Below are 26,430 nucleotides of genomic sequence, written 5' to 3'. Positions count from 1 at the left end.
CAAGCTATGTGTATCCCCTTTGTTTGTCTACCTTGTAGTCTTTAGTTTGTAGTGGGGCCTGACCAGTGCTCACCCCTCCCCCTCCCTATCTATGGCCAAGCTCTAGGGTCATCCAGGGTTTAGGGTCTTGCTCAGCGATAAGTGTGGAACCTGTATAGGGACGGTAGGGTAGACAGGGTGATTAGATCTGCCTAGGGGGGTCTCTACTCCCCCTTTCCCTAGTGTTTGGGCTTCCTCCCCCTCTTCCCTTGGTGTTGCACTTAGTCTTTCCCACACCCTGCGTGACAATAGTGCTCACTTATCAGTCCCATGTAACAATAGTGCGCATGCGTGACTACCACTCCATCCAAATGAGGGACATTGGACCACCTTTAAAACTAATTCATTCAAGTGGGGAACACTGGACTCATGTTCTTGTTATATGAGTCTCAGCAGTGGATCAGTGATGAATGTTACATAGAGGACAAGACCTATAAGGGGGTTTTCCAGGATGTATAAAAATGTAAGGAATGGGTTAAGTAAAAAAAATTCCTATACTCAACCCCCCTGCTGCTCCGGTGCTGATGGTTCCGTATTTCCCTTCAGTCACTTCTTACTTCCTGGAGTGATCATGTGCAGTATAACATTCAGACGACTGCTGCAGCCAATCATTGATGTTGGCATGTACAACACGTGACCACTGAGGCTATTGATTGGCTGCAGTGGTAACATGAATGATATACAGCATGTGACTGCTGCAGGAAGTGAACAGAGACAACAGTGAGCAGCAGTGGTAGACTACAAAGGTGAGTATAATATATATATATATATATATATATATATATATATATATATATATATATACACATACATACATACATACAGTGCTGGCCAAAAGTATTGGCACCCCTGCAATTCTGTCAGATAATACTCAGTTTCTTCCTGAAAATGATTGCAATCACAAATTCTTTTGTATTATTCTCTTCATTTATTTTGTCTTCAATGAAAAAAACACAAAAAGAATTGTCCTAAAGCCAAATTGGATATAATTCCACACCAAACCTAATAAAGGGGGTGGACAAAAGTATTGGCACCCTTTGAAAAATCATGTGATGCTTCTCTAATTCGTGTAATTAACAGCACCTGTAACTTACCTGTGGCACCTAACAGGTGTTGGCAATAACTAAATCACACTTGCAGCCAGTTAACATGGATTAAAGTTGACTCAACCTCTGTCCTGTGTCCTTGTGTGTACCACATTGAGCATGGAGAAAAGAAAGAAGACCAAAGAACTGTCTGAGGACTTGAGAAACCAAATTGTGAGGAAGCATGAGCAATCTCAAGGCTACAATTCCATCTCCAAAGACCTGAATGTTCCTGTGTCTTCCGTGCGCAGTGTCATCAAGAAGTTTAAAGCCCATGGCACTGTGGCTAACCTCCCTAGATGTGGACGGAAAAGAAAAATTGACGAGAGATTTCAACGCAAGATTGTGCGGATGGTGGATAAAGAACCTTGACTAACATCCAAACAAGTTCAAGCTGCCCTGCAGTCCGAGGGTACAACAGTGTCAACCCGTACTATCCGTCGGCGTCTGAATGAAAAGGGACTGTATGGTAGGATATCCAGGAAGACCCCATTTCTTACTCCGAGACCTAAAAAAGCCAGGCTGGAGTTTGCCAAAACTTACATGAGAAAGCCTAAAACATTTTGGAAGAATGTTCTCTGGTCAGATGAGACAAAAGTAGAGCTTTTTGGGAAAAAGCATCAACATAGAGTGTACAGGAAAAAAAAAGAGGCATTCAAAGAAAAGAACACGGTCCCTACAGTCAAACATGGCGGAGGTTCCCTGATGTTTTGGGGTTGCTTTGCTGCCTCTGCTTGACCGTGTGCATGGCATTATGAAGTCTGAAGACTACCAACAAATTTTGCAGCATAATGTAGGGCCCAGTGTGAGAAAGCTGGGTCTCCCTCAGAGGTCATGGGTCTTCCAGCAGGACAATGACCCAAAACACACTTCCAAAAGCACTATAAAATGGTTTTAGAGAAAGCACTGGAGACTTCTAAGGTGGCCAGCAATGTGTCCAGACCTGAATCCCATAGAACACCTGTGGAGAGATCTCAAAATGGCAGTTTGGAGAAGGCACCCTTCAAATATCAGGGACCTGGAGCAGTTTGCCAAAGAAGAATGGTCTACAATTCCAGCAGAGCATTGTAAGAAACTCATTGATGGTTACCGGAAGCGGTTGTTCGCAGTTATTTTGGCTAAAGGTTGTGCAACCAAGTATTAGGCTGAGGGTGCCAATACTTTTGTCTGGCCCATTTTTGGAGTTTTGTGTGAAATGATCAATGATTTGATTTTTGCTTCATTCTCTTTTGTGTTTTTTCATTGAAGACAAATTAAATGAAGATAATAATACCAAAGAATTTGTGATTGCAATCATTTTCAGGAAGAAACTGAGTATTATCTGACAGAATTGCAGGGGTGCCAATACTTTTGGCCAGCACTGTATATGTATGTATGTATGTATGTTTTATTTAATCAGCCGTCTTTATTTTTATAAATTGTAGAAAATCTCTTTAAAGAAAACCTGTCCCTTACCGTAAATCTGTATTTTTTGCCTGGTGTAAATTCTGTTAATCTGGTGGTGGTTTTTCGTTTTTTGTGCCTCTCCATTCAAAGGATATGGCCCCTTATCTCTGTGTGTAAATCTAGTCAAGAGGATTTTTATGCAGCATTTCAGAAGCCACAAAGTGATGTAGCTCTAGGGGATCACGCCATGCTCAAAAGGCTTGTGTGGCCTTGGGTCTCAGACTTGTGATCTCTCTGTGACTGTTGACTTGTGAATCCTCACAGTGCGCTCGGAGTAGGCGCATGATCGCAAGTATGCAATTTACTTTCATTCGGTCACATGACTACTAGATGTGCGTGTCCTCTCTTAACACAAGTGAATTGAGCAAGGCTGGACACGTCTAGTCGCAATGTGTCTGGAAGGATGCAAATCGCATATTTGTGACTGCAGACTTGAGCCCCAAGCCTGGACAACCCCTTTTTAAAGGGATTGTCCACATAGTTAAATGAAGTAACTCCCTTTTGTAAGATAAAAATGACAGATACTCACAGTGCACATGCTAAGTAAATAAAATAATGAAAAACTATCCAATTATACCAAATATCGGTGCATATATAAGGTTATGAAAAAAAAAAGTTGCATTATAGATCTGGGATTGCCCCTTGATCCTATAGTACCCTAATATGGGTCAAATAGACCCTGTCACTAATTCTGTGAGGAAAGTACAAGTGTTTCTTGACCTCAGACCCCACGGAGAGGTCTCTGCAGTTCTATTTTAGCTTATGTTTTACAACTACGACCTGGAATTTAAAAAAAGAATAAAATTGTCATTTCTGAAGATGAATTTGATATATGGAATAACATGAACCTCCTTTTTATTTTCTAGGTGTTGCTTTAGAAAGCAGTGCCATAATGGATTTCATGAGCACCACCAGTGACCAGAAGGAGGACGCGGAGCTGCTTCTCACTTATTTAAATGTCACGGATTTGGTGACTATAATGGAAAACCTGTATCGTGATGGGGAAGTGTGTGCAGGGGAGAAGAACTCGGTCACACAAGGGCAAGAAGCTTATAACCACGAGGAGAGGACGGACTCTCTGTTTCTGAGCGGACAAGAAACTTCCCTCCTATCATCGGTCAAATACGGAACTACTAAGGAGCTACTCAACTTTACAAACCAAGTATCTGATGCAACGAAACATTTACATAAATGCTTTGAGCAGGAATGTGGGATTATATTAAACAAGGTAAAAAGACACATGACGATTACTACTTGAGAGATTGTGTATTTTAAGAAATTTTCCAGCTAAAACAAAATTGTACTTATGTTAAAGTGGTTGTCTAGGCTTAGGATTCAAGTCTGCAGGTACTCTGTGACTGGAGACCTGTGAATCCTCACAGCAATATGCATACTGTCAGGATTCTTCGGAGCCACAAGTATGTGATATGTATACATGCGGTCACGTGCCGACTAGACGCTCAATACAAGTGAATTGAGAGAAGCTGGACACGTCTGGTCGGAATGTGGCCGGAAGTATGCAAATCACAGCCACCAGAGAATCCTGTGAGTATTCACAAGTCTGCAGTCACATAGATTGATTGCAGACTTAAGCCCCAATCACGGACAACCCCCTTTAATCTAGTAATTTACTAATATGGTTCATGTCTGAAAGGTGCCTAGATCTTTAGCTACGAGCTCTAGTTTCAGGTCAAGGCGGGTCATCTTCTGGTTTGTGTCCAATATAGGACAGTACTTTCTTTGTCCGTACGGGATCGAAGCTGTGTGTGAAGGGGGCTGGCTGATTGCTCATTTCAATAGATAAGCAGGCCCCTCCTATCTATATCTAGCAGTAATCAAACTTCATGGACTACTGTGGTCACATGTTGACATAGAAAAATGTTGTTCTAGGACTGTAAGTGAAGATTCAGGGACCGAGGCCTGAACTGACTATGGAAGAATCGGAGCACCATGGCTAATTCAAATATATTTGTGATTTAACTATCTTACCATTTCATAAAGCTATTTTTTCCATGGAAAAACCCTATAAACACCAGTTAGATTCTGCTCACATTCTTTTTTCCTTATGCTCTGGAAAAGTCCCAGACACAGCGAACTTATACATGGTCATCAATCAACCCAGGAACTGCTAAGTGTGTCCTACTGGCATATCCGAAGATATTATGCATCGGCGTACTTTTGTATAAAAAAAGCATAGACTACTGCGCTTTCCTAGTTAGGAATAAAGTAGACCATGTGGTATATATATTTATTTAGTTTTTGCAATATGAGTCAATGGCTAATGTACGCCATTGTTTAGCTATATACTGCATCACACAGTGCCCATTGAAATTAATAAGTTGTCTCCATTTTTGGCCAATATCTGAAAGTCCTCGATGGAAGATCTATCTCTATTAGCACGGGATTCCTTAAATACAGTAAATATTGGTTGCCAATGTGAATTAAAGGGGATGTCCAGTGAAAACAAATTATCACCCATAGGTGCCAACTTGTTGATGGGTGCTTGTCACACCGCTGGGACCCGCAGTGATTGGCAGATGGGGGAGAGTTTTTATACCTGGCGGTAAACTTTTATACCCATTACAAAATGAAGCGGCAGGTAAGATGCCCCACTGCCTTGCCTTTCATTCTCTATATGGAGATGCCAGAAAATGCGCTCATCAGCCCTATAGGAAATGAATGGAGCGGCGGTCGGGGGTGTGCACCACCACTCAGTGCTAATGGGGATAAAAGCATCTCGTTCTTTAAATTGGTGCATGTCCCAGCGGTGAGACCCCCACTGGTCTAACAAGTCATCCATCTTATGGATAATAAGATAACTTGTTTTTACCGGACAACCCCTTTAACCAAAGTGAACCTCTGTATTTGGTCAGCTATTGGTAAAATTGCAGAAGAGTATAAATTATCATACCATGCTCATAATTTGATCCCAAAACAAATGTTTGTCTTTAGGACCCTGCTTGATGACCGTTCTACTAGCATACTGATACTCTTCTTTCTTCCAACCTAATCGGACTAAGAAAATTAGGTTTTATGTTAAAGGAGTTGTCAAGAATTGCACAAACATGGTTGTTTTCAGCCAGAAACATTGCCATACCGGTCCATAGAGTAAATGGGGCTGAGCTGCAATATCAGGCAAAACCTGTTGACACGGGTGGTGCTGTTTTTAAGACGAAATTGCCAAGTTTTTATTATTTCTGCCTGTGGTTTCATGGTCCTTTCCAAACGATCTCCTCCTTAGCACCACAAGGTGTATATATTTTTTTATTTAGATTTGTATCCTGTTTAGTTTCTGATATTAATCAGAACCTGGGTTTTCTATTAGTCATTAGCTTTTGAGGAAGGTGTTAATGTGAATGTGTAATTACATCTACGTGTTATGTCACATAAAATAGCTTTTGATCTATGTCGTGTTTACGACTAGATCCTTAGTGCACCACGCCTGACCGCGGCGTTCCTGTAGGACGGGTCACAGAGTTATCTACATCGTATGAAGTCCTGACGCTTTATTGCGTAAATGGTGGTAACGTGTTGTAAATGCACAATAGAAGAACAACCTGTTAGTCTCCATGTTACATCACACTCACTATGATCAGATACTACTAGGCATTTTATCAACTAATATTTTGCATGTGTACACCCCAGGTGTGATAGAGACCGCTTTAAAGGGGTTGTTCCCTTTCAAATATAATGTCTTTCTCATAAAAAGAAAGCAAAAAAGAAACGTGCTGTACTCACCTTTGCTGGGTCTACTGGAGAGTCCGTGCCACCGCTGCTCCAGGTATGTGGCATTGGCTGCAGCCAGTCAATGAGCTTGGATATGGGCATTATGTATACACTGGAATACACAGAGCCGCTGAGTTCACAAATTGGCTACCACGTTGTTGATGTAACATTAGCACCGCATACAGTGCCACTTATGTTACACGCACGCCGCTAGGTTCAGATAGGGGCGAGACAGGTTACATGAATTCTTTGGAATCCTGGGGGAACCGTTACTCAGGGCGACCATAGACCATGTGCTGCAGCTTCTCTCAGGCACACAGGGGTATTGACCCTCAGGCACAGACATATAGGTTGTTTCACTTACTGACCAGACACACCTGACAAGAGTCCTCATAAACAGTAGAACAGTAGCATTTAATAAGAAGCCGCACAGCCAGTGCAAGTTAAGTCTTATGAGCTTACAAGCTCCAGTGACAAACAGTACAGTTTCCTTAGCATCACAGCAGTTCACAGTCTTCCCAGTAGTAAAGGACAACACAGTTCTAACGCAAAAGCACATTAATGAACACAGCATTCTTTACACCACAGTGAGATGGAGAGTGGGGAGGGTTTGCTGAGGAAGAAGATCCCTGTGACACCATTTCTTCCAGTCCTTATCTTTCTGCCTGACAATACTCTGCACTGCTAGTTCAGGAACTCTACCTGACTTGTGCTTAGCTTCACTCCTGACTTGAATCCTTTTCACTTGCAGGGGCGCTTCTGTGAGATACAGAACACACACACCACCTTTCTCTTCAGCTCCAGCCAGACAGTAAACAACTTCCCCACAATCCCCCTGGGGCTCTGCTAAAACACTCCCCTTCTCCGGTGACTGTGTTAACCCCTCTAGTTGCTGGATGCTTCTGGAGCACAACACTTCCTGTCTCTTGTGGGTGTGTTACTTCTAATAGTTGCTGAATACTTTTAAAGTAACAGCACTACTTCTGCATGTCACACTCTGCAACAGCACTACTTCTGCATGTCACACTTACCAGGAGCAGCGGCGGAGACTCGCTGATGGACCTGGAGAAGGTCAGTAGTTTATCTTGTGCGAGTGTCACTTCCAGTAATATAGGCTTGATGTGACGTCTGTGTGCATCCAGGGTGTTCCTGTCTTTACTTGCTTTCATGTATTGGCCCAGCTCTCGTACTGCAGGCATTTAAACTTCATGTACTTTCAACCTTGTCTATTGCAGTTTTTTCTGTGCCCTCTAAGACACATTCTCCCCTTGTCCACCGCAGATATGAGTACAAAACCTCCACCCTCCTGTAATCTGTAAGGCCTCATTCAGACATCAATGAACCCCTGTGTTCTAGCAGTGATTTTCTCGGATGGAACACGTATCCATTATAAGCAATGGAGCTAGTTACATATCATTTTTTTTTTTTTTTTTGTGGACTGTTTCCCCTCCAAAAAATCAAAAAAACAGAGACCGAGATTGCCCATACAAGTCTATTAAAATCACAGACAGCACATTGAGGACATCAGTTTGTGATCTGTGTGCTATCCATGATAAACATTGCAATGAATAGGAGAAGCTTTGCAATTTTTTTTTTTTTTTTTTTTTTTCCATACATGAAAAATCACTGACTGGTGAAAATGGGATCCAGAACACTGATGAAAATCAGACCTATTTTTACAGTTTTCTCTCATTTGTATTTATTTTTTATTCTCTGCAGTGTAGAAAAATCTGCTATTCTTTGGGAGCCTTACTCAGGCTGCTGTTTGCAGATGTAATTACTTTTTTATTTTTAAACTCTTTAGACTTTTGTACCTCCGCCTGATTCATCTTGACTGGCGTTTTGACACCATTCTTAGAGAAGAGTGTACTGGAATAAGATGGCGCAAAACTCATTATTGAGTATATTTCATAGGCCGTGCGCCAGCGACTGTCACTTTTGCGGGGTAAATTAAGCTGAATTTGCCGGCCCCACTCAGCCATGCACCCTTCTCCAAGAAACTCCACCAACTTTTTCAAATGATCAGAATTGTCTGTTTCCTCTCATAAACGGCGCCTCATCAGTACGTGAGACGTGTCTGTGATTGCAGTTTGATTGTATTGACTGGAGTGTGTCTGTGCTGCAATACCATACACTACCTGTAGGCAGCTGTGGCGCTGTTTTGGAAGAAAGCAATTTTGTATAACTTTTTAACTGCTGACAGTAGTTACCATTAGTTAAACAGCACATTTTTTTTTGTGCCATTTTGGCTACTGTGAGTACTGACCCCAACATAGGACATCCACTGGCATGGTAGATATAATTTACTCATTGATATATGATGTGGATTAAGTTTCTTTTTTATTTATGTTTCCAGATGCTCACGATAAGAAACGGGCGATATCAGAGAGACACTGATGTTGTATTGTTTCCGTGGAAGATGACCTATAAAAGCATCGGTTCCGAATTCATTCCCAGGGGCGCCTTTGGTAAAGTTCATCTGGCGCAAGATGTACAGACAAGGAAGAGAATGGCGTGTAAACTGGTATGTAATAGCATGGGGATCGTATAATAATAGAGTCTCTATATATCTTTAGACATTGTATAATACATTGATAGGTTGGATCTGGCAGATGAATTGGCCAACCTTGTAATTCATGGACACTTTGGGTCCACCAAAGGGTAATGAGTGGAGAATCCACCCTTGTAGCGTCCACAAAACAAATATGGAGACAGGTTGCCCCTTGGAGACAAACCCTTTAGTTTCATAAAAAGCAACAAAAAAACCCAGTTATTTTTAATGATATCTGTCCATGTAGGTGAAGCCATCTCCATGGTTGGTTGTGGCCAAGTTGAACATTTCTCACAACCTTCACTTTTATGACATCCTTTAGAAGAATTTTTTTTTTTTTTTGGTACAATATCTTCAAGTTTAATCAAAGGGGTAGTCTAAACTACTAAAAATATTTTTAAAGAGCTGAGAAAAAGAATGAATTAAGCAATTCTTATCCTCACTGATCCCTCATAGCCCCCATTCCAATGGTTACCTGGTTCCTATTGACCTCCATATTCTTTTCCTGGCTCGATATACTTAACATGCTCAAAAGTATCTGCTCTGGCAATCACCCTGACCCCGCTACAACCATTGTTGGGACCAGGAAGTAAAATCTGGCGAGATCTGGGTGAGCGGCGAAGCAGGAGCCGCGGGGATTGGTGATGGGGAGTGGTTTTTTTTCATATTTGAACCCTTTTAAAAAATTATTTGTCTTTGCTTTTATTGAAGCCTAAACTTTCTGTTAAATCTGTACCCCTCTCTGTGTGCACTCTCAGACAAGAGATAATCAAACCTCCTGGTTGGTTTTGGAGCCACTGATGAGGGGAGGGGGTCTCAGAACCAGGACCTCCACCGATCTGCTTGCAATTAAAAGGGCGGTAAAAGATATAAATAAAATCAAAATAAGAAGGTTTAGTTACTGTTTAACCACCAACCCTAGTAACAAAAACAAATACTATGTTTTTTGGCAAACCTCGTCCTCCGTTGCTGTTGCCTAAGGTTATTTGTTCCAGATAACATTGCGCCACATTATGGAAATGTCATGTATATTTTGTGTTATTTTTATGATATTTTTAGACCTTTTATTAGTTACTAAAATTAAACTTTCAGATTGTTCAACTGTGAAATGTTTCTAAAATCAGATCATATCGGATTCTTCATGGAGTTCTCATGAAGCAGATTTTCTTCCCTCTGTGTGAATAGGATAATGATTGTTCCTTTCGTTCGTTATACAGGGAAGTTTAGATATTAGAATATGTTCCCTGTTCCATGACGCTCTTGAATCAAAACTTTATGACCACAAATCAATTTTAATTACTTCTGTGCCCACGTATTCTGCAGCACTGTAAGGAGGCCAGTTCATACCAAGCTTTTTACTATTGATGTATTCCTGGGTTTGTGGACTAAAACTTCAGTACCTGGAAGAAACCCATAAAAATAAGAGTGGCATATACAAACTCCATAAGGCTTTCTGTTGTAGAGTAGTGATATGATCCTTTTTATGACATTCAACTCTCTGTAGACTCCTTAATAGATTTCAGTTATAAAGTCTGTTTTTAAATGAAGGTTTTTATTATTAAGGGAAAAAGAAATTCAAACCTACAGGGTCCTGTGTGAAAAAATGATTGCTCACCCACCCTTTCAAACATAAATTTACTGTGGTTTATCACATCTTTGGGAAGCTGGGTTCAATTTCCCTAGCCAAACATAGGCCTGATTACTGCCACACCTGTTCTCAATCTAGACTAAAAAGATCCTGAAAAGCTAGACATCATGCTGCAATCGAAAGAAATTCAGGAACAAATGAGAAACAAAATAATTGAGATCTATCAGTCTGGAAAAGGTTATAAAGCCATTTCTAAAGCTTTGGGACTCCAGCGAACTATAGTGAGAGCCATTATCCACAAATAGCAAAAGCATGAAACAGTGGTGAACCTTCCCAGGAGTGACCTGCTGATCAAAATTACCCCAAGAGCGCAGTGATGACTCATCCAAGAGGTTACAAAAGATCCCATAACAACATCTAAAGAACTTTTTGGAAGGTGTATGTCCCATTACATCTAGCGTAGAAGTAATACAGCATTTTAGAAAAGGAACATCATACCAACACTAAAATATGGTGGTGGTAGTGTGATGGTCTGGGACTGTTTTGCTGCTTCAGTACCTGGAAGACTTGTTGTGGTAAATGGAACCATGAATTTTGCTGTCTATCAAAAAATCCTGAAGGAGAATTTCCGGCCATCTGTTCATGACATCAAGCTGAAACGCACTTGAGTTATGCAGCAGGACAATGATCCAAAACACCAGGAAGTCCACCTCTGAATGGCGTAAGAAAAACAAAATTAAGACTTTGGAGTGGCATAGTCAAAGTCCTGACCTTAATCCAATTGAGATTCTATGGCATGACCTTTAAAAAAGGGGGTTCATGCTCGGAAACCTTCCAATGTGGCTGGATCACAACAATTTTGCAAAGATAAGTGGGCCAAAATTCCTCCAGAGCATTGTAAAAGACTCATTGCCAGTTATCGCAAACACTTGATTGCAGTTGTTGCTAAGGATGGCCCAACCAGTTATTAGGTTTAGGGGACAATCACTTTTTCACACAGGGCCCTGTAGGTTTGGATTTCTTTTTCCCTTAATAATAAAGGCCTTTCTTTTAAAAACTACATTTTGTGTTTACTTGTGTTATCTTTGTCTAATATTTTACATTTGTTTTGTGATCTGAAACATTTAAGTGTGACAAACATGCAAAAGAATAAGAAATCAGGAAGGGGGCAAACACTTTTTCACATCACTGTATAAATGGCATGCCAGAGTCCGTATGTCACTCTCAACAAGGAAAAATGTTACCCCTTAGGGTGTATAAAAAGAGAGATAAAATCCATTGATCCCAATGTATTGTTACTAGTGTTGAGCGAGTATGTTCTGTTAACCCTTTTGGCGAGTATGCTCGGGCCGAGCTCCGAGTATTTACAGCTGCTCGGTGATATGGTTGAATCGCTCCCGTGTGCATGATTTGCGACTGTTTGACAGTTTTAATACATGTGAGGAATGTCTATTTCTTACACATTCCTCACATGTAATAAAACTGTCAAACAGTTGCAAATCATGCACGGGAGCGATTCAACCATATCACCTAGCAGCTGTAAATACTCGGTGCTCTCCCGAGCATACTCGGAACAGATCATACTCGCTCAACACTAATTGTTACCCCTTTATAAATCACTGGTGAGGCCACATCTAGAATATGGGATCCAGTTTTGGGCTCCACATTTTAAAAAAGATATTCCATGGTAGCAAGATTATTACAAGGGATGGATGGCCTCTCCTGTGAAAGTTTGGAAAAGTTGGGCTTGTTTAGCTTAGGAAAAAGACGTCTTGGAGGAGATCCCATTTATACATGTGTGGTCAATGCAAAGGACTGGCACATGACTTATTGTTTCCAAAGACCTTACAAAGGACCAGGGCGGTCTCATTACAGTTGGCAGAAAGGCGATTCTGGCAGATGAATAGGAAAGGGTTCTTTACAGTCAGAGCAGTCAGACTGTGGAATGCCCGACCACAGGAGGTTGTAATGGCCGACACTACAACAGCATTTAATAAAGGGCTGTATGCTTTTCTCACAACAAGTGGCGTTGTGGGTTATAAATAATCTAGCGATACAGACTGTATAACTGGTGGAGAAAGGTTCAACTCAATGGACCTTTGTATTCTTTCAACCTATATAACCATAAGTCACAATTACTAATTAATTTATTTTTAAAGGCAAACTATCAGCATGTTTTTACTTATGGAAGTAGTAGTATGGCTGAAGAAGTGCTTGCCCCAAACTTTGTCTGTAGAGAGCCAATGTGCCAGTCCTGAGAAAGGTAGCGTAGAAGTCATATGCAAATTATTCTGGAAGTGCAGTGGGGCGTGTCAGTGCACTTGGACCGCTTCTATATTACTTCAGCAAAGTACCCAGTGCATGAATTAAAGGCATCCATTTACACCCAGTTATTCCATGGAGCCAAGTTTGGAGTGCTATGGGTGATGGATACCGCCGTGTAGCATCTGTCACAGGCTACCGTTTAATATATACGTTGGTTGCTTTCCCAGAGTATGTGTTTAATCATACCTGCCTGCATTGTAGATTTCACTACTTTATTTTTACATAAAAAAAAAAAAAAATGTTTTATAACATCTACTAATTTGAGGTCTGTGGTGCACCCTTAGTGTAGCCAAGGGCTCGGTGCACTGTTTCGCTGCCTCAGCATCTATTGCATTTTCTCTTAACTTGACTCATAGCGCTGCGAGCCTGCACTTATACTGCAGGAGCCAAGGGAGCACGCGTGTACACTGCAGGAGCACACACATTCACGCAGTGTCAGTGCACACACGCTCTCATCCCTCTCTCCTGTCTGCAGCACCTGTAGCAAGCGGCTGTTGCAGACAGGAGAAAGAGGTCAGTGCGCACCTGCACTGACACTGTGCAAGCGCTCCCTGGGCTCTTGCATTGTTGGTGTGGACGTGCAGGGCCATGGATTCAATTCAGGCAGAGCTCGAAGCGTGGAGAATGCTAGTGGAGGGGACCAAATGCTTCACAAGAGTCTTTGGCCACACTAAGGGGGTAACCAAGGAGCCCTAATTTGCATGTATAATGAAACTGTTTTTATGTAAAAGTAAAGTAGTGAAATCTATACTACAGGTATAATAATTTTATAGGGGTGAAGCCCCCTATATGACACTAAAGATGATTTCATTGAGTTTTGAGGGTGAGACTTCCTTTAATACAAGGCTTCAATCACACGTAAGTATTTTGCATCCGTATTTGTCTGCCAAAACCAGAAATTTCTCCAAAACACAGAACAAATCTTACAATTATAATTTTTCTCTGATTGTTCAACTTATGGTTTTGGCATACAAATACTGATGTAAAATACTGACGTGTGAATGAGGCCTTAGGATGATCCAGGAAAGACACAGGAACCGGCAGAATTGTGTGGGGATGGCGCTCTAGGGTGGGGTTTACGTGAACCCTGGAGAAGAACATTCCTTAATTTGCCCATCATGGCATAGCTGCCAATAGTCCTGAAATTGGCAGAGGCCCGGTTACAGATTTTTGTATATGGACCTGAAGATTTAAGTTACATCTCTGTTAAAAGAAGAGACCAAGGCAAGGACAGCTGAAGAGAATATCAAGACTTCATACAAGGGGATGACTCAAATTTCTATATTTCAAGGGAATTTTTGTTAGGGGAAATATATTGTTTTATTCAATCATTGAAAGTGATGGCATAGTCCTTAGCTGGGTCATCAGTCCTATTACCGGGACGTTGTCCGATCCTAAGAATGAAGGGACCTTCACCTTTTCCATGCATAACCGTGCCTCCTGGTCATGAACAGGGTAGGGTACAACAGCTCTCCTCTTTCATTTAAAGCAAAAAAATAATTAGTTTTTATTTGGTAATATATATATTTTTCTGTATCTCTATTCCAGATCCCAGTGGAGCAGTTTAAACCAGCAGATGTGGAGTTTCAGGTTCAGTTCCAGCACGAGAATATCGCTGAGTTATATGGAGCCATCCTATCTGAGAACATGGTTCACCTGTATATGGAGGCCGGAGAAGGAGGATCTGTGCTGGAAAAGCTGGAGAGCTGTGGACCCCTGCGGGAATTCGAAATTATCTGGGTCACCAAACATATTTTAAAGGGTCTTGATTTCCTTCATTCTAAAAACGTGATCCACCACGACATAAAACGTAAGTTATCAGATTATATTCTTTATATTGCCCCCATTAAATAATTGATGTCTAGCATTATACATAGACAAAATTTGCATTAATGCTTTTGTGTTTTGAGGTAACTATGTAATGTATTTTAGTTTTTTTTTAGTCCTTCTTTTTTTTAAATTGGGTCACTTTAGCAACGAGGAAGATTTTGTCCAGTAGTGGACGACCCTTTTAATGTCCTCTCTCCATAGAGAACACATATGTATATAGGGGCCATTAGCTTTTGGGTGATCGTATACATACACAATAGTATTTGTGATCTTCTGTCACCATTAAATTTTGTTGTCCCATGTGAACGGGGCTATAAACGAACACTGATTAACTTGTGTAAAAGGCGATTGGTGCTCATTTATGAGCCAAAATCAGTCTAGATGGGCTTTTATTCCTCTGTGCCCATTGAGAACACAAGTTTTCAGTCCGCAAAGTATATATGTGTGTATGAGGGTCAGGAGTCTAAGGGGTAACATCTCTCCTTGTGGAGAGTGACATGCCAGTGTAAGGAGACTTATAGGCCATACAATGATCCTCTGGGAAATTTATATGGGGATCAAGAGGAATAGCTGTCACTCTTTCGGCATCTATCTAAAGTTTATAGCCACCTTACCTGTGACAAGCCCTGTACTTGTGTGGTCACCACGTGACCCAGACACCTTTTTTTTTATCCCCTGAAATTAAACAATGAAGGTTTCTAGTGCAAGCGAACATCTTATACAGGAGTGAATCATTATACAAAGAACTAACTTTACTGAAACCGGAATACCCCATTTTTAACATTTTTAGTAGATTGTATATTCATTCAGGATGATCTGGACTTTCATGTGGTTGTGAGTAGGTTTGCACCAAGTCATTACTCATCAGTACTATAATTATGTAATCCTACAGTAGATCACCTAAAAAATAAGCATACAATACTCTATCACCTATTCCCATACCAGTTGGCAATCAGGTTTGTTGATTTTTTTTTCTTAGTTGAGTTTAATAAAACCAACAAAAGAAATATAAAAATAATAATATAAAAATGTAACCCAATCTAAAATATTAAAGAATAAAATCATATAATGAAATAGAACTTCCACCTAAAACTCTCCTTTCTTCCCTTCCAGCCAGCAACATTGTGTTCATGTCGACCAAAGCTGTCCTGGTGGATTTTGGCCTCAGCGTTCAGATGACTGGTGATCTGTATTACCCAAAAGACCTGAGGGGAACAGAGGTAATTATCTCTGGGTGATGCCTGAGAACACACAGGGTATCCAGCAGATGTGTGGGCCGGGGCACTGCTGTAATCCTGAAGGACGGAAATCATAGTATGCAAAGTAGGAAGGAATGCTAGGTGCTTCTCACTGCTCCGGGTCCCGACTTTCTTTCTTCCCTTTTTGGCTCCAGTCTGGTTTATACATTCATTGTGACATGCACAGCGGCCAAAAAATGTACCAAAAAATGATTATATTTAGCTCTCCAGATTGAAGACTTAATATTAGGAAATAACCATACACACAGGCTAGAAATCTCTATTACAGGATGGAATGTATTCTGCTTTATACAGACCAAAACACAGGGCATCAATAAGGGGAGTGAAAAGTAGAACGGACGACCTGCTAATGGCAAGGTAATATTTGGCAGACAGCTATATCTTCTGACTCCTCCATGCCCTTCAAGCTTCCACATAGGAAGGTTTATTATGCAAAAAGTCCATAACACTTCCAGCAAATGAAGATAAACAGCCCTTCCCTGGCATAAACGGAAATCATATAAGAAGACAGTGACTGCAACACTGACAGAGTCCTTCCTAGACAATCCACACACCTTTTGTCAATGGCTGAGACTCACCAGCAACAGAGGCCTATACTTGGTCAGCTTCTGGCAGTCTGACTAGCATACCAGAGGTGTTTCCACCTCTACTCCCTGGAAACTATGGAGCAGCTCAGCTGCTTCTTTGTATCGGCTGCCAGGTGTAGATTGAAGATATGGGAGCAGCCAGTCCCACCCAGCTCTCCTAGTTGCTCCTAAAACCTGGATCCATAATCCAAGCCCATTAAATAAACTTCTCAGCGCTATCCGTGCTGGAGCCTTCTCTTCAGGTTTTACATCATCGAGGCTAGACCCCACGGTAACACATATGTTCGGTCCAGGACTTCTCCGGCTGCCATCTTACAGAATTTACAAAGTTGCTACATTTATTATTTATGTATAGTGTAAGTTAGTAAGTTTTTAGAATTTAACTTACCCCATTAATTAAGTTAAATTAAGGCTATTTCTGTGTCACTTATTCTGCAGTTTTTTTGTGGTCGTTCTGCATTGAAATATTTGACTGCTTTGCTGTAAGATGTTAAATGTTTCTGAGTAATGTGGTTAGATGACACACATATAAGCAGTAGATATTTATCAACCGTTTGTTTTCTTGCAGTTTTACATGAGTCCAGAAGTCGTTCTCTGCAGAGGACATTCAACTAAAGCTGATATTTATAGTATGGGCGCTACGATCATTCACATGCAGACAGGAAATCCTCCCTGGGTGAAGCGATATCCTCGATCAGCATACCCCTCTTATCTGTATATTGTAAGTTGTTTTTTGCTACTTTTTTATGTTAATGGGAATTTTTAGAAAATATTTAGATTAATATATATTTTTAAAGTTTTAGTATTTTTTTTATAATGTTCGAATTTTAAAATTTAGTCTAAGTTCTCCTATTGTACAATTGTGAGAATAAAATAGATCATGGAGGCGAAATCCAAATTTCTAATATTTAATATTTTCTTCCAGATACACAAACAAGCTCCCCCATTAGAGGACATTGCTGAAGACTGCAGTCCCGTCATGAGAGACTTTTTGGCTTCAGTGCTGGATAAGAATCCAACGCAGCGACCTACTGCGGCAAACCTACTGAAACACGAGGCCCTGAACCCACCCCCGGAGGACCAGCCTCGCTGCCAGAGCCTGGATACAGCATTGCTGGAAAGGAAGAGATTGCTAAAAAAGGAGGTTGACCTCCCAGAAAACATTACAGGTACAAAATGTTACTATTTTTGTCTTAAATTTTTCTTTTTGTGTTGTCTGAAAATATCTGCATTTTAGTTTTCCCAGTTTCAAGGTTTTGGGTGGAATAACTGCAAAACAAAAATTCACAAAATTTTTGACTTTTCCAAATGGTTCGTGAACACGATCGATTATCTCAAACAAGTGTTAACTGTGGTTTTCACGGATAGCACTCGTACCCATGATATTCTATGGGGCTGTGCACATGTCCAATTTTTTTTCCTTCGGACTGAGTGGACTGAGGAAAGAAATCAGAGACATGTCTGATTTTGATCCAAGTATCGGATAAATATCAGCAATGCAAGTCTATGGGTCAGGGAAATATATCAGACTGCACTCTGATGACATCTGAGTGCAGTCTGCTTTTCACAGACTTGCAGGATGGAAAAGATGGAGAAATGTTTTTTTTCTCTACACGTCCGAAAAACTGATGCCACTCTGATCAGAATAATTGGACTGTTTGTGTGACCCTGCCCTGAGAGGATGGGAATAGAACATGATATTAATTTGTATGGTCAATGACACTGGAGTATGTTGATTTTCTTGACCTCTATTAAGGACACAGAGTAAAGAGACATAATACAGCATCCACAGGTTCTGTGGGGCCTCCCCTTCAAATCGCTCCCATATCATACAGTGGTGAGCATGTTTGGATACCCGAGAAGCATTGAATGAACAGCGCCATATAGAGGCCCCTGGATTTAGTACTGCTGTTGCACAGAGCTCCAGGGACTCTGTGCTCCTGACTCACTATTGTGTACACAGCTCTGCTATATGCGTGAGCCATACTCTTCACTCCAGCCGATAATGACTCCATGAAGGGCCCGACATGTCCCTGGACTTCACAAACAAACAGGATTGCAAAAACAGACAACCTCTTTAACAACTGTAGACTCGGACCACTGGTGGTTCTTATAAACTGCACTTATATCTCCACAGAACCCTATGAAGACCAAGTTCAGTATAAATGCAGGAGGTCCTGATAATGATGGATCCGCCATGTGGAACCTGCCTTAGGCGACTGGCGAGCGTATAATAAAATTGTCAAAGTTTCATCCAGAAAACGCGGACGATTTTTTTATTTTCTCACCCGTCGTCCATGTGCAATCTGTTTTTATAATTCGGTAGTTATCAATAATTTACACTTTCCTATTTTATAGAATTGCAATGTATCTGTAAAACAAACAGGTGCTATATGGATGATCCGCACGGATCTGTTTTTTTTTCTGCACTCCCATAGACTTGAATAGGCAATATGGAAGAAATTAGTGGATGCTGCAATTTTTTTCACATGCAAATTTAGTCAGTGGGAAAAACATAACCTAACGTTGCTCCTGGCGCTGCCCGTGTTATGTACGATTTTTTTCACGGACGGTACTCGGACCAAATATACGCTCGTGTGAGCATAGCCTCCGATGTGGTAAACCCAACTCGTGCCAGCAAAATAGCTCGAATCACTTACAGAAGTAGAAAAGATATTTGCATATTTCCTGGGACTCATCCTTCATCTTTCCCACCAGAAACTCAATTTTCCACTTATAATTAAGTCTTTGTAACAGAAATTGAGAACTGCTCCGCTGAGTGGATTTTGTGCAGCCTGAAAAGAGGAACCTGTGACAGAACTTCCTCTATCTATTGTTATCAGGAGCATGTCTGACGGTTTACTGGAAGCACTGAAAGAAGGAAAGTATCGTTGTATCAGATTACAAGAGAAATATATTGTTTTATTTTTTTTAATACCATCATAGTGTGATACAAAGCCAATTTTTTTCCTGGAAATATTGGTTATCCTGCTGGTGACTCCCATATCCAGACATTGCAGAACTCCTGGTCTTTGGTTGCACCTGAGGATTTTACTTCCTCGTGGAAATAGTCTCTGTAGGGTGAGAGAGTGTAAGGCTAGAGTCACACAACCATTTCTCTCTCACCCGAGAAAATCGGTCCGATTATGCTGATCAGGATGTGGTTAGATTTTCACGTCTGTCTGTGTCATCTGAGAACGGTCTGATGTTTTCCACGGACCCATAGACATGATTTTTTTTTTTTTCTTCCTTACAATCCTTTGTGTAGCTGTAAACAACTGGCTGCAACAGGGACCCCCCCCCCTCTGCCATGTTTGCTGCAGGCGCCTCCCCCCTCTGCCATGTTTGCAGCGGGAGCCTCTCCGCCCTGCCACGTTTGCAGCGGGAGCCTCTCCGCCCTGCCACGTTTGCAGCGGGAGCCTCTCCGCTCTGCCACGTTTGCAGCGGGAGCCTCTCCGCTCTGCCACGTTTATGACGCGCCACCTGGGTCCGTGGGGTTCTCGGTAGCCGGGCCGGTCGGTGTTGGGGATGTCACGGTGGCAGCGACCCGGTCCGTGGCCCCGGGCGGTCAAATAATTAAAGGGGGAATAAAAGTTTTTAGAGATATAATGTTCATGACGTCACCTCCTGTAGTATGCGGCTATATGGAGCTGATAGTGACGCAGCAGAGTTGGTTCAGCTCTCCACAGGCAGAGCTTAGCTCCAGGGCAGTAGATGGTGATTTTATGAGGTAGATGTTGCTGTGCAGTGTAGTGCAGGGCTGGTGATGGCGCAGAAATAATTCCAGGACACAGTGGGGTGCAGTCTTCAAGGTTTACTCAAATTGTTCCAGACTCCAGATTACCAGGGCCGGTGTGTAACCTCCCACGCCGTCCTGTGTTCACCAGGGAAAGGGGTTCAGCAACTCTCACATCTCTCAGGAGTACTTAAACGGGACCCCGTTCTATGTTCCTTACATGTTCGTCTTCCCTGCGCTGGCTCTCGCCCTCCTGCCCTGCGCCTTACGATCAGTGTCCCAAGCCGGTAGCCTCGGGTCTTGTCGGACGACGTACAGTCCCCTGGACCCTATGCGGCCACCTTTTCGGCAATCTAATCGTGGTGGTTGGCTACTGCACCTTGCAAATACAGCAGCCTCCGGTTATCTATCTGAGCCTGATTATTCTCCACTATTTTAGGGGCCGGTCCCCTTCTGCGACCTGATCCCTCCACTTCAGCGTGAATTTGGGCGCCGTGCCCCTGGGATCCCCTCTGTTACTCCTGGAGCCCTCCTCACTGCTCCTCTCTCCTCTCTTCACTCTTTCTCCTGGGCCTCTCTGTCTGGGCCCTGCTCCTTTCTCCACTCCTCCTGAGCAGAGCTCCTGCTCCCAGCTCTCTCTCCTCTGAACTTTCTCCTCAGAACTGATTGCTTCTAGATGGTTCCCCCTCTTCTTATACTCTCCCTGTCTTTGCTCCCCTGAACTACTTCCTCCACTCACCTCCTCTACCTAGCTCCACCCTCCAGCTAGTGACCAGGGACTGTGCTCTCCCTTAGGAGCAATCTTGCCCTTCCCTACTGAAGTGGAGTGTATTGGATGTGGGTGTGTGGGTCCCGGGTAGTGCTCCCTCCTTACCTGAGAGTGGGGTATCACACCTCTGGCTGAGATGCAGTACCTCTGTGACGACTGAACCCGCACGGGCCCACATTTACAGCAGGACAAATGATTGCTAGGCCCTTTCCCAAGGGACAAGGCTTCAGCCTCTCACCAGCTGAAGATGGAGATGATTGGCAGGAGATTAACCCCTGTGTTCTCTGCAGGATTCCCCTGTATTGCCAGCTTGAGTGGTCATCATGTGCCCACACGTATGTGACTTGTACACTGGCGATCATGTGCTAACTAGAAACTTCTGCTTCGCTCAATCTTCTATAGAAAGAAGCAGATGAGAAGTAAATTGCTTGGTGACTGCAACTATGCAAATCTCATACTTTGGGCTACATGACGACTGCAAAAGCTGGCAATAGAGGGGAATCCTGGCTGCGTACACGTGCACACTGTCATGATTTGGCAATCTGCAGTCACTAGAGTGATTGCAGGAATTTTCACTCAGCTCGGAAAACCCCTTACTCTGCAGTAACACCTTCATTTCCAGATTTTGAGTGTAGCAGAATTTTAGCCATTATGGAGAAAGTTTCGTCTATTTCTGTCGAGCCCCATTTTTACTTTTGACACTTTTTTTTTTTTCTCTATAGATTCTTCTTTGTACACAAGCGAGGAGTCGGAGCTGCTGAGAAGACAGCGATCTCTATCCATTGACCTGGGCGCTCTTGCTGGATATTTTAACCTTGTTCGCGGGCCACCTACTGTGGACTATGAATGTCAATAAATGAAGGAGAAAAATTACTGATATCCGAAGGAAATGAAGGAACATCGATTAGATTCTGCCTTTATATTTTGTATAGAACTGTTAAGAAAAGCTGCTTTGTATCGAAAGAGCAAAATCGACGAATATGGGGGGTAAAGGTGTAAAATAAGAATATATAAAAAAACTTCCACACACTTTACTACTTTTGCACAATATATATTACTTTACTTGCGGCTCGGCTCACATCTACGCCAAAGTTTCCAACATTAGTGGATCAAAACGGATCCCACTTTGACGACAGTTCTTATATGTTTTTGCTGTGGCCGCTAAGAGGTTTTATTCTTCAGTCATCTAAAAAAAATAGCTGAGCACCAACCAGAGGAGGTAGAAATGTGGTTTTTTTGTTTTTTTTTAACCGTCCCCAGTTCAAAGGGAAATATGTGAAGTAAAAGAATAAATAAATAGTTAAAATAAGAGAAATGCTAATAAACAATAATAAGCTATTAAAAAAGAAAACCCTCAATATGTCTAATGCTAAGTGTGGGCGGAATTCTCAAAAATTGGCCTTTTAAAATTTTTTGGCAATAATATTATTTTATTATTATTATTATTTTTTTTTTTTTGTAGGTTTTTTTAAAAAAAAAAAAATACTGTGGCTCTTACTTTACTAAAACCTCCAAGTATTTATCACAGGGGCTCATACTTTTTGATATTAGTGCATTGTCTATTTTCAAGGCCAGCATACGCATTAGCTAAAAGTCAGCCAAACTAATCTAATGTGTATGAAGGCCCACAATTCTGGCCAGATAATAAATCCCTCCTATGAATAAAATAAAACAAGTTAGGTAAAAAAATTTATTAAAAGATGCATTGAAGACCAGAAATATGTGAAATGTTAGCGGATATGTCATGTGTTTTTTTTTTGCATTTTATTTTAATTAAAATAGTAAAGCACAAATGGAGGCTAAGTAAAGCCAGCTGATAACACGAAAAACAGTTGTAGTCAGTGAGATTTATGGGAAACATTTGTCTACTAAAATATCAGTGTGAACAGCGCCTAAATGGTTATTACCTAATATTCATGTATATGAGAACACATCCATTATCCTCAGCACTGCTTGTATCATTATGTATATTTTTTTTGTGTTTGTCCTGCTGTAGATATAAAAACTGGTTACTAAAGAACGTATGATTGTAAAACAGGAGCGGGTTCCTAAATATAAATGTTACGTGTGAAATATCATGTCTTAACGTGCATGTAGTACATCCTCATGGATGACGATGCCGTGAGCTGCGTTGATCGCATCTCTGACATGTAGAAGGGTAATATCACTTACTGATGGGAAAGAAGTCAGACAGTGATCAGACATTGTGGAAAGTGAGATCATACTGTGTATGATGAATATGAAAAGTGTTTCATTCGTTTTAGAGTGTAATCTACTAAGTGAATCTGTGTATCGGATTACAACAAATAATAAAAACTTCTGATATACAATATTGTCTGTTTTTTAATATTATTTTTAATAACGAATAAGCAAACACTTTATTTATATATTGATAAAAAAATGAGGCTTTCAGGAAGTATAGGAAGTTCCTGCACATATAGTGCTGGCAGATTCCTGTTTGAAGAGGAACCATCCACTCAAAAGAAGTTGATGGCAAATTACAAAAGATGAGAATCTGACCCTTCCTGGACATACTAGACTTTTGCGTGCACCAAAGGCAGTTTTAATTTGTGGGGGATGAGGCTAGCAAGACCGGGCATTTCTGTACATTTTTGTTTTTTGTGCGCCAAGCTGACTTTTTCAGTGATGCCAATTCGGGGAAATTTAAAATTTTAAGATCGCTTTTTATTGCATTTTTGTAAGGAGATGTGGAGACCAAAAAAACCCCTCCATTCTTGGAGCTTCAAATATTTTCAAGTTTATTTTTTTAAATTTCGTTACGCCATTTACTGTTTGATTTTATTACCGTAATTTTATATTTTGATCAGGCTTTTCCACATATTGTGATACCTTATATGCTTATTTTTTTGTTTTTATTTCTGAATTATTATTGGAGGAAAAGGGATGGTATTGAATTTTCACATTTTATTTTTTTTCAGATTTTTATAAACTTTCTTGCGATGTACCTGGAAATGCTGCAGCTCGTCGTGATTCCACAGTTCACAAAGAATACTTATAGTGAAGGAAATAATTATTTGATCCCTTGCTGTTTTTTGTAAGTTAAATTAGATAAATCTATTTGCCTTTTGCAGTGAGAAATAAGTATTTGATCCCCTACAAACCATTATGAGTTCTGGCTCCTACAGACCAGTTAGACGCTCCTAATCAACTCATTACCTGCATTATAGACAGCTGTCTTACATATTCACCTGTATAAAAGACTCCTGTCCACATACTCAATTAATCAGTCAGACTCTAACCTCTACAACATGGGCAAGACCAAAGAGCTTTCTAAGGATGTCAGGGACAAGATCATAGACCTGCACAAAGCTGGAATGGGCTACAAGACCATAAGTAAGACGCTGGGTGACAAGGAAACAATTGTTGGTGCAAAAGTAAGAAAATGGAAGAAATACAAAATTACTGTCAATCGACATCGATCTGGGGCACCATGCAAAATCTCACCTCATGGGGTATCCTTGATCATGAGGAAGGTGAGAGATCGGCCTAAAACTACACGGGGGGGGGGAAATGATCTCAGTGCAGCTGGGACCACAGTCGCCAAGAAAACCATTGGTAACACATTACGCCTTAAAGGTTTAAAATCCTGCAGTGCCCGCAAGGTCCCCATGCTCAAGAAGCCACATGTGCAGGCCCGTCTGAAGTTTGCCAATGAACACCTGAGTGATTCTGTGAGTTATTGGGAGAAGGTGCTGTGGTCAGATGAGACAAAAATTGAGCTCTTTGGCATTAACTCAACTCGCCGTGTTTAGAGGAAGAGAAATGCTGCCTATGACCCAAAGAACACCATCCCCACTGTCAAGCATGGAGGTGGAAGCATTATGTTTTGGGGGTGTTTCTCTGCAAAGGGCACAGGACTACTTCACCGCATCAATAGGGGAATGGATGGAGCCATGTACCGTAAAATCCTGAGTGACAACCTCCTTCCCTCCCCAGGACATTAAAAATGGGTCGTGGCTGGGTCTTCCAGCAAGACAATGACCCAAAACATACAGCCAAGGCTACAAAGGAGTGGCTCAAAAAGAAGCACAGTAAGGTCATGGAGTGGCCTAGCCAGTCTCCAGACCTTAATTCCATAGAAAACTTATGGAGGGAGTTGAAGCTCCGAGTTGCCAAGCGACAGCCTCAAATTCTTAATGATATAGAGATGATCTGCAAAGAGGAGTGGACCAAAATTCCTCCTGACATGTGCGCAAACCTCATCATCAACTACAAAAAACGTCTGACTGCTGTGCTTGCCAACAAGGGTTTTGCCACCAAGTATCAAGTGTTGTTTGCCAGAGGGATCAAATACTTATTTCTCACTGCAAAATGCAAAAAAAATTGTCTAATTTATACAATGTGATTTTCTTGATTTTTTTGGATATTCTATCTCTCAATGTTAAAATTAACCAACCCTTAAAATTTATAGACTGTTCATGTCTTTGTCAGGGGGCAAACTTACAAAAACAGCAAGGGATCAAATAATTATTTCCTTCACTGTAATAGAATTGGATAATAGTACACTCATAGACTCAAAGATGTTGTAACTTGTAGTTCAACAGTTGGATAGAGTATTCACTAAATGCATTTCAGAGTATAATTTCACTTCTCCCTCAATGGCAAATTTAAAAAAAGTCACAAAAAATAGCATACTAAGACTAAATTAAAGGAAAAATAATGCAATGCTAAAAACACAAGTAAAATAAAATGGTCTGTCTCTTTAAGGCTAAAACCAGTTGAGTCCATAAGGGGTTAGAAGACCATTCATGTATAGTGCATTGGTTGTAGGTGATTGTCGGTTATGAGGTCACGGAATGTTGTGACGCTGATATATAAGCAACTGCCGGACGGAATCCTCTGAGGGTTTACAGTTAGTGGAGTGTAAGTAGCTTCTTTATATTATGTCCTATTATATCCCTTGTGTCTTTCCCTCTCACTCCTCATTTCCCTCATTCTCTAATATCTGAACTTTTGTTTAGCCAATGAGCAAAATGTGTCATCTTTCCCACCGTCCTTCTGTCATTGTAGCCTTCATCCATACATGGGTACAATACATTATGTATGGATTAAATATCATTAGAAAAATAGAAATAGCTGCCATAAATCTATTACTGTTTTAATCACAGTTACATAACATAAAAAGGTCCGAGGGGTAACGTTTTTCCTCGTGGAGGGCGCCAAGTTGGTGTTGGGAGACTTATTGGCCAAGGAATGCTCCTCTGGGAATTTAAATATGCAAGTAGTCAGTTCAGAGGAAGAGGACAGGAGCTCTAGTGCCCTCTATTGGACATAACTTTGCACTGATAAGAAGCAAAAAGCCCAAAACACTTGTCTGCAAATAAAATTTGCTTAATATCCTAGGTCATGTGAGGAGGCTTTTTAAAGGATCAATATTGACTTTTAGCATTGCTACCTCCAGTGGGTGGCACTAGAGCTCCCGTCCTCTTTCTCTCTAAAGAAGCTATTTGCTTGATATTTAGATAATT

At 41.2% G+C, this 26,430-nt stretch overlaps 1 protein-coding gene across 3 annotated transcripts in view; it reads left to right on the top strand.

Annotated features, from left to right (window-relative positions):
• MAP3K8 (mitogen-activated protein kinase kinase kinase 8) overlaps positions 1–22,399 on the top strand; it is a 38,285-nt gene extending 15,886 nt beyond the window's left edge. For all 3 annotated transcript variants that reach the window (XM_073677591.1, XM_073677592.1, XM_073677593.1), the window contains 7 exons: positions 3,437–3,798; positions 8,653–8,820; positions 14,309–14,570; positions 15,704–15,810; positions 17,005–17,157; positions 17,362–17,605; positions 21,664–22,399. In XM_073677591.1, the coding sequence (XP_073533692.1) occupies positions 3,437–3,798; positions 8,653–8,820; positions 14,309–14,570; positions 15,704–15,810; positions 17,005–17,157; positions 17,362–17,605; positions 21,664–21,797 (1,430 nt within the window). In that variant the 3' untranslated portion in view covers positions 21,798–22,399. The remainder of the gene's footprint in view (positions 1–3,436; positions 3,799–8,652; positions 8,821–14,308; positions 14,571–15,703; positions 15,811–17,004; positions 17,158–17,361; positions 17,606–21,663) is intronic.
• Positions 22,400–26,430: the final 4,031 nt, after the last annotated feature.

The sequence above is a fragment of the Phyllobates terribilis genome, unplaced genomic scaffold (assembly GCF_046119375.1).
Source record: "Phyllobates terribilis strain yellow unplaced genomic scaffold, ASM4611937v1 Scaffold_4__5_contigs__length_816908805, whole genome shotgun sequence".
Taxonomy (NCBI): Eukaryota; Metazoa; Chordata; class Amphibia; order Anura; family Dendrobatidae; genus Phyllobates; species Phyllobates terribilis.
Note: the sequence above shows the minus strand (reverse complement) of the source record. Positions and strands in the feature narration are given on the sequence as shown.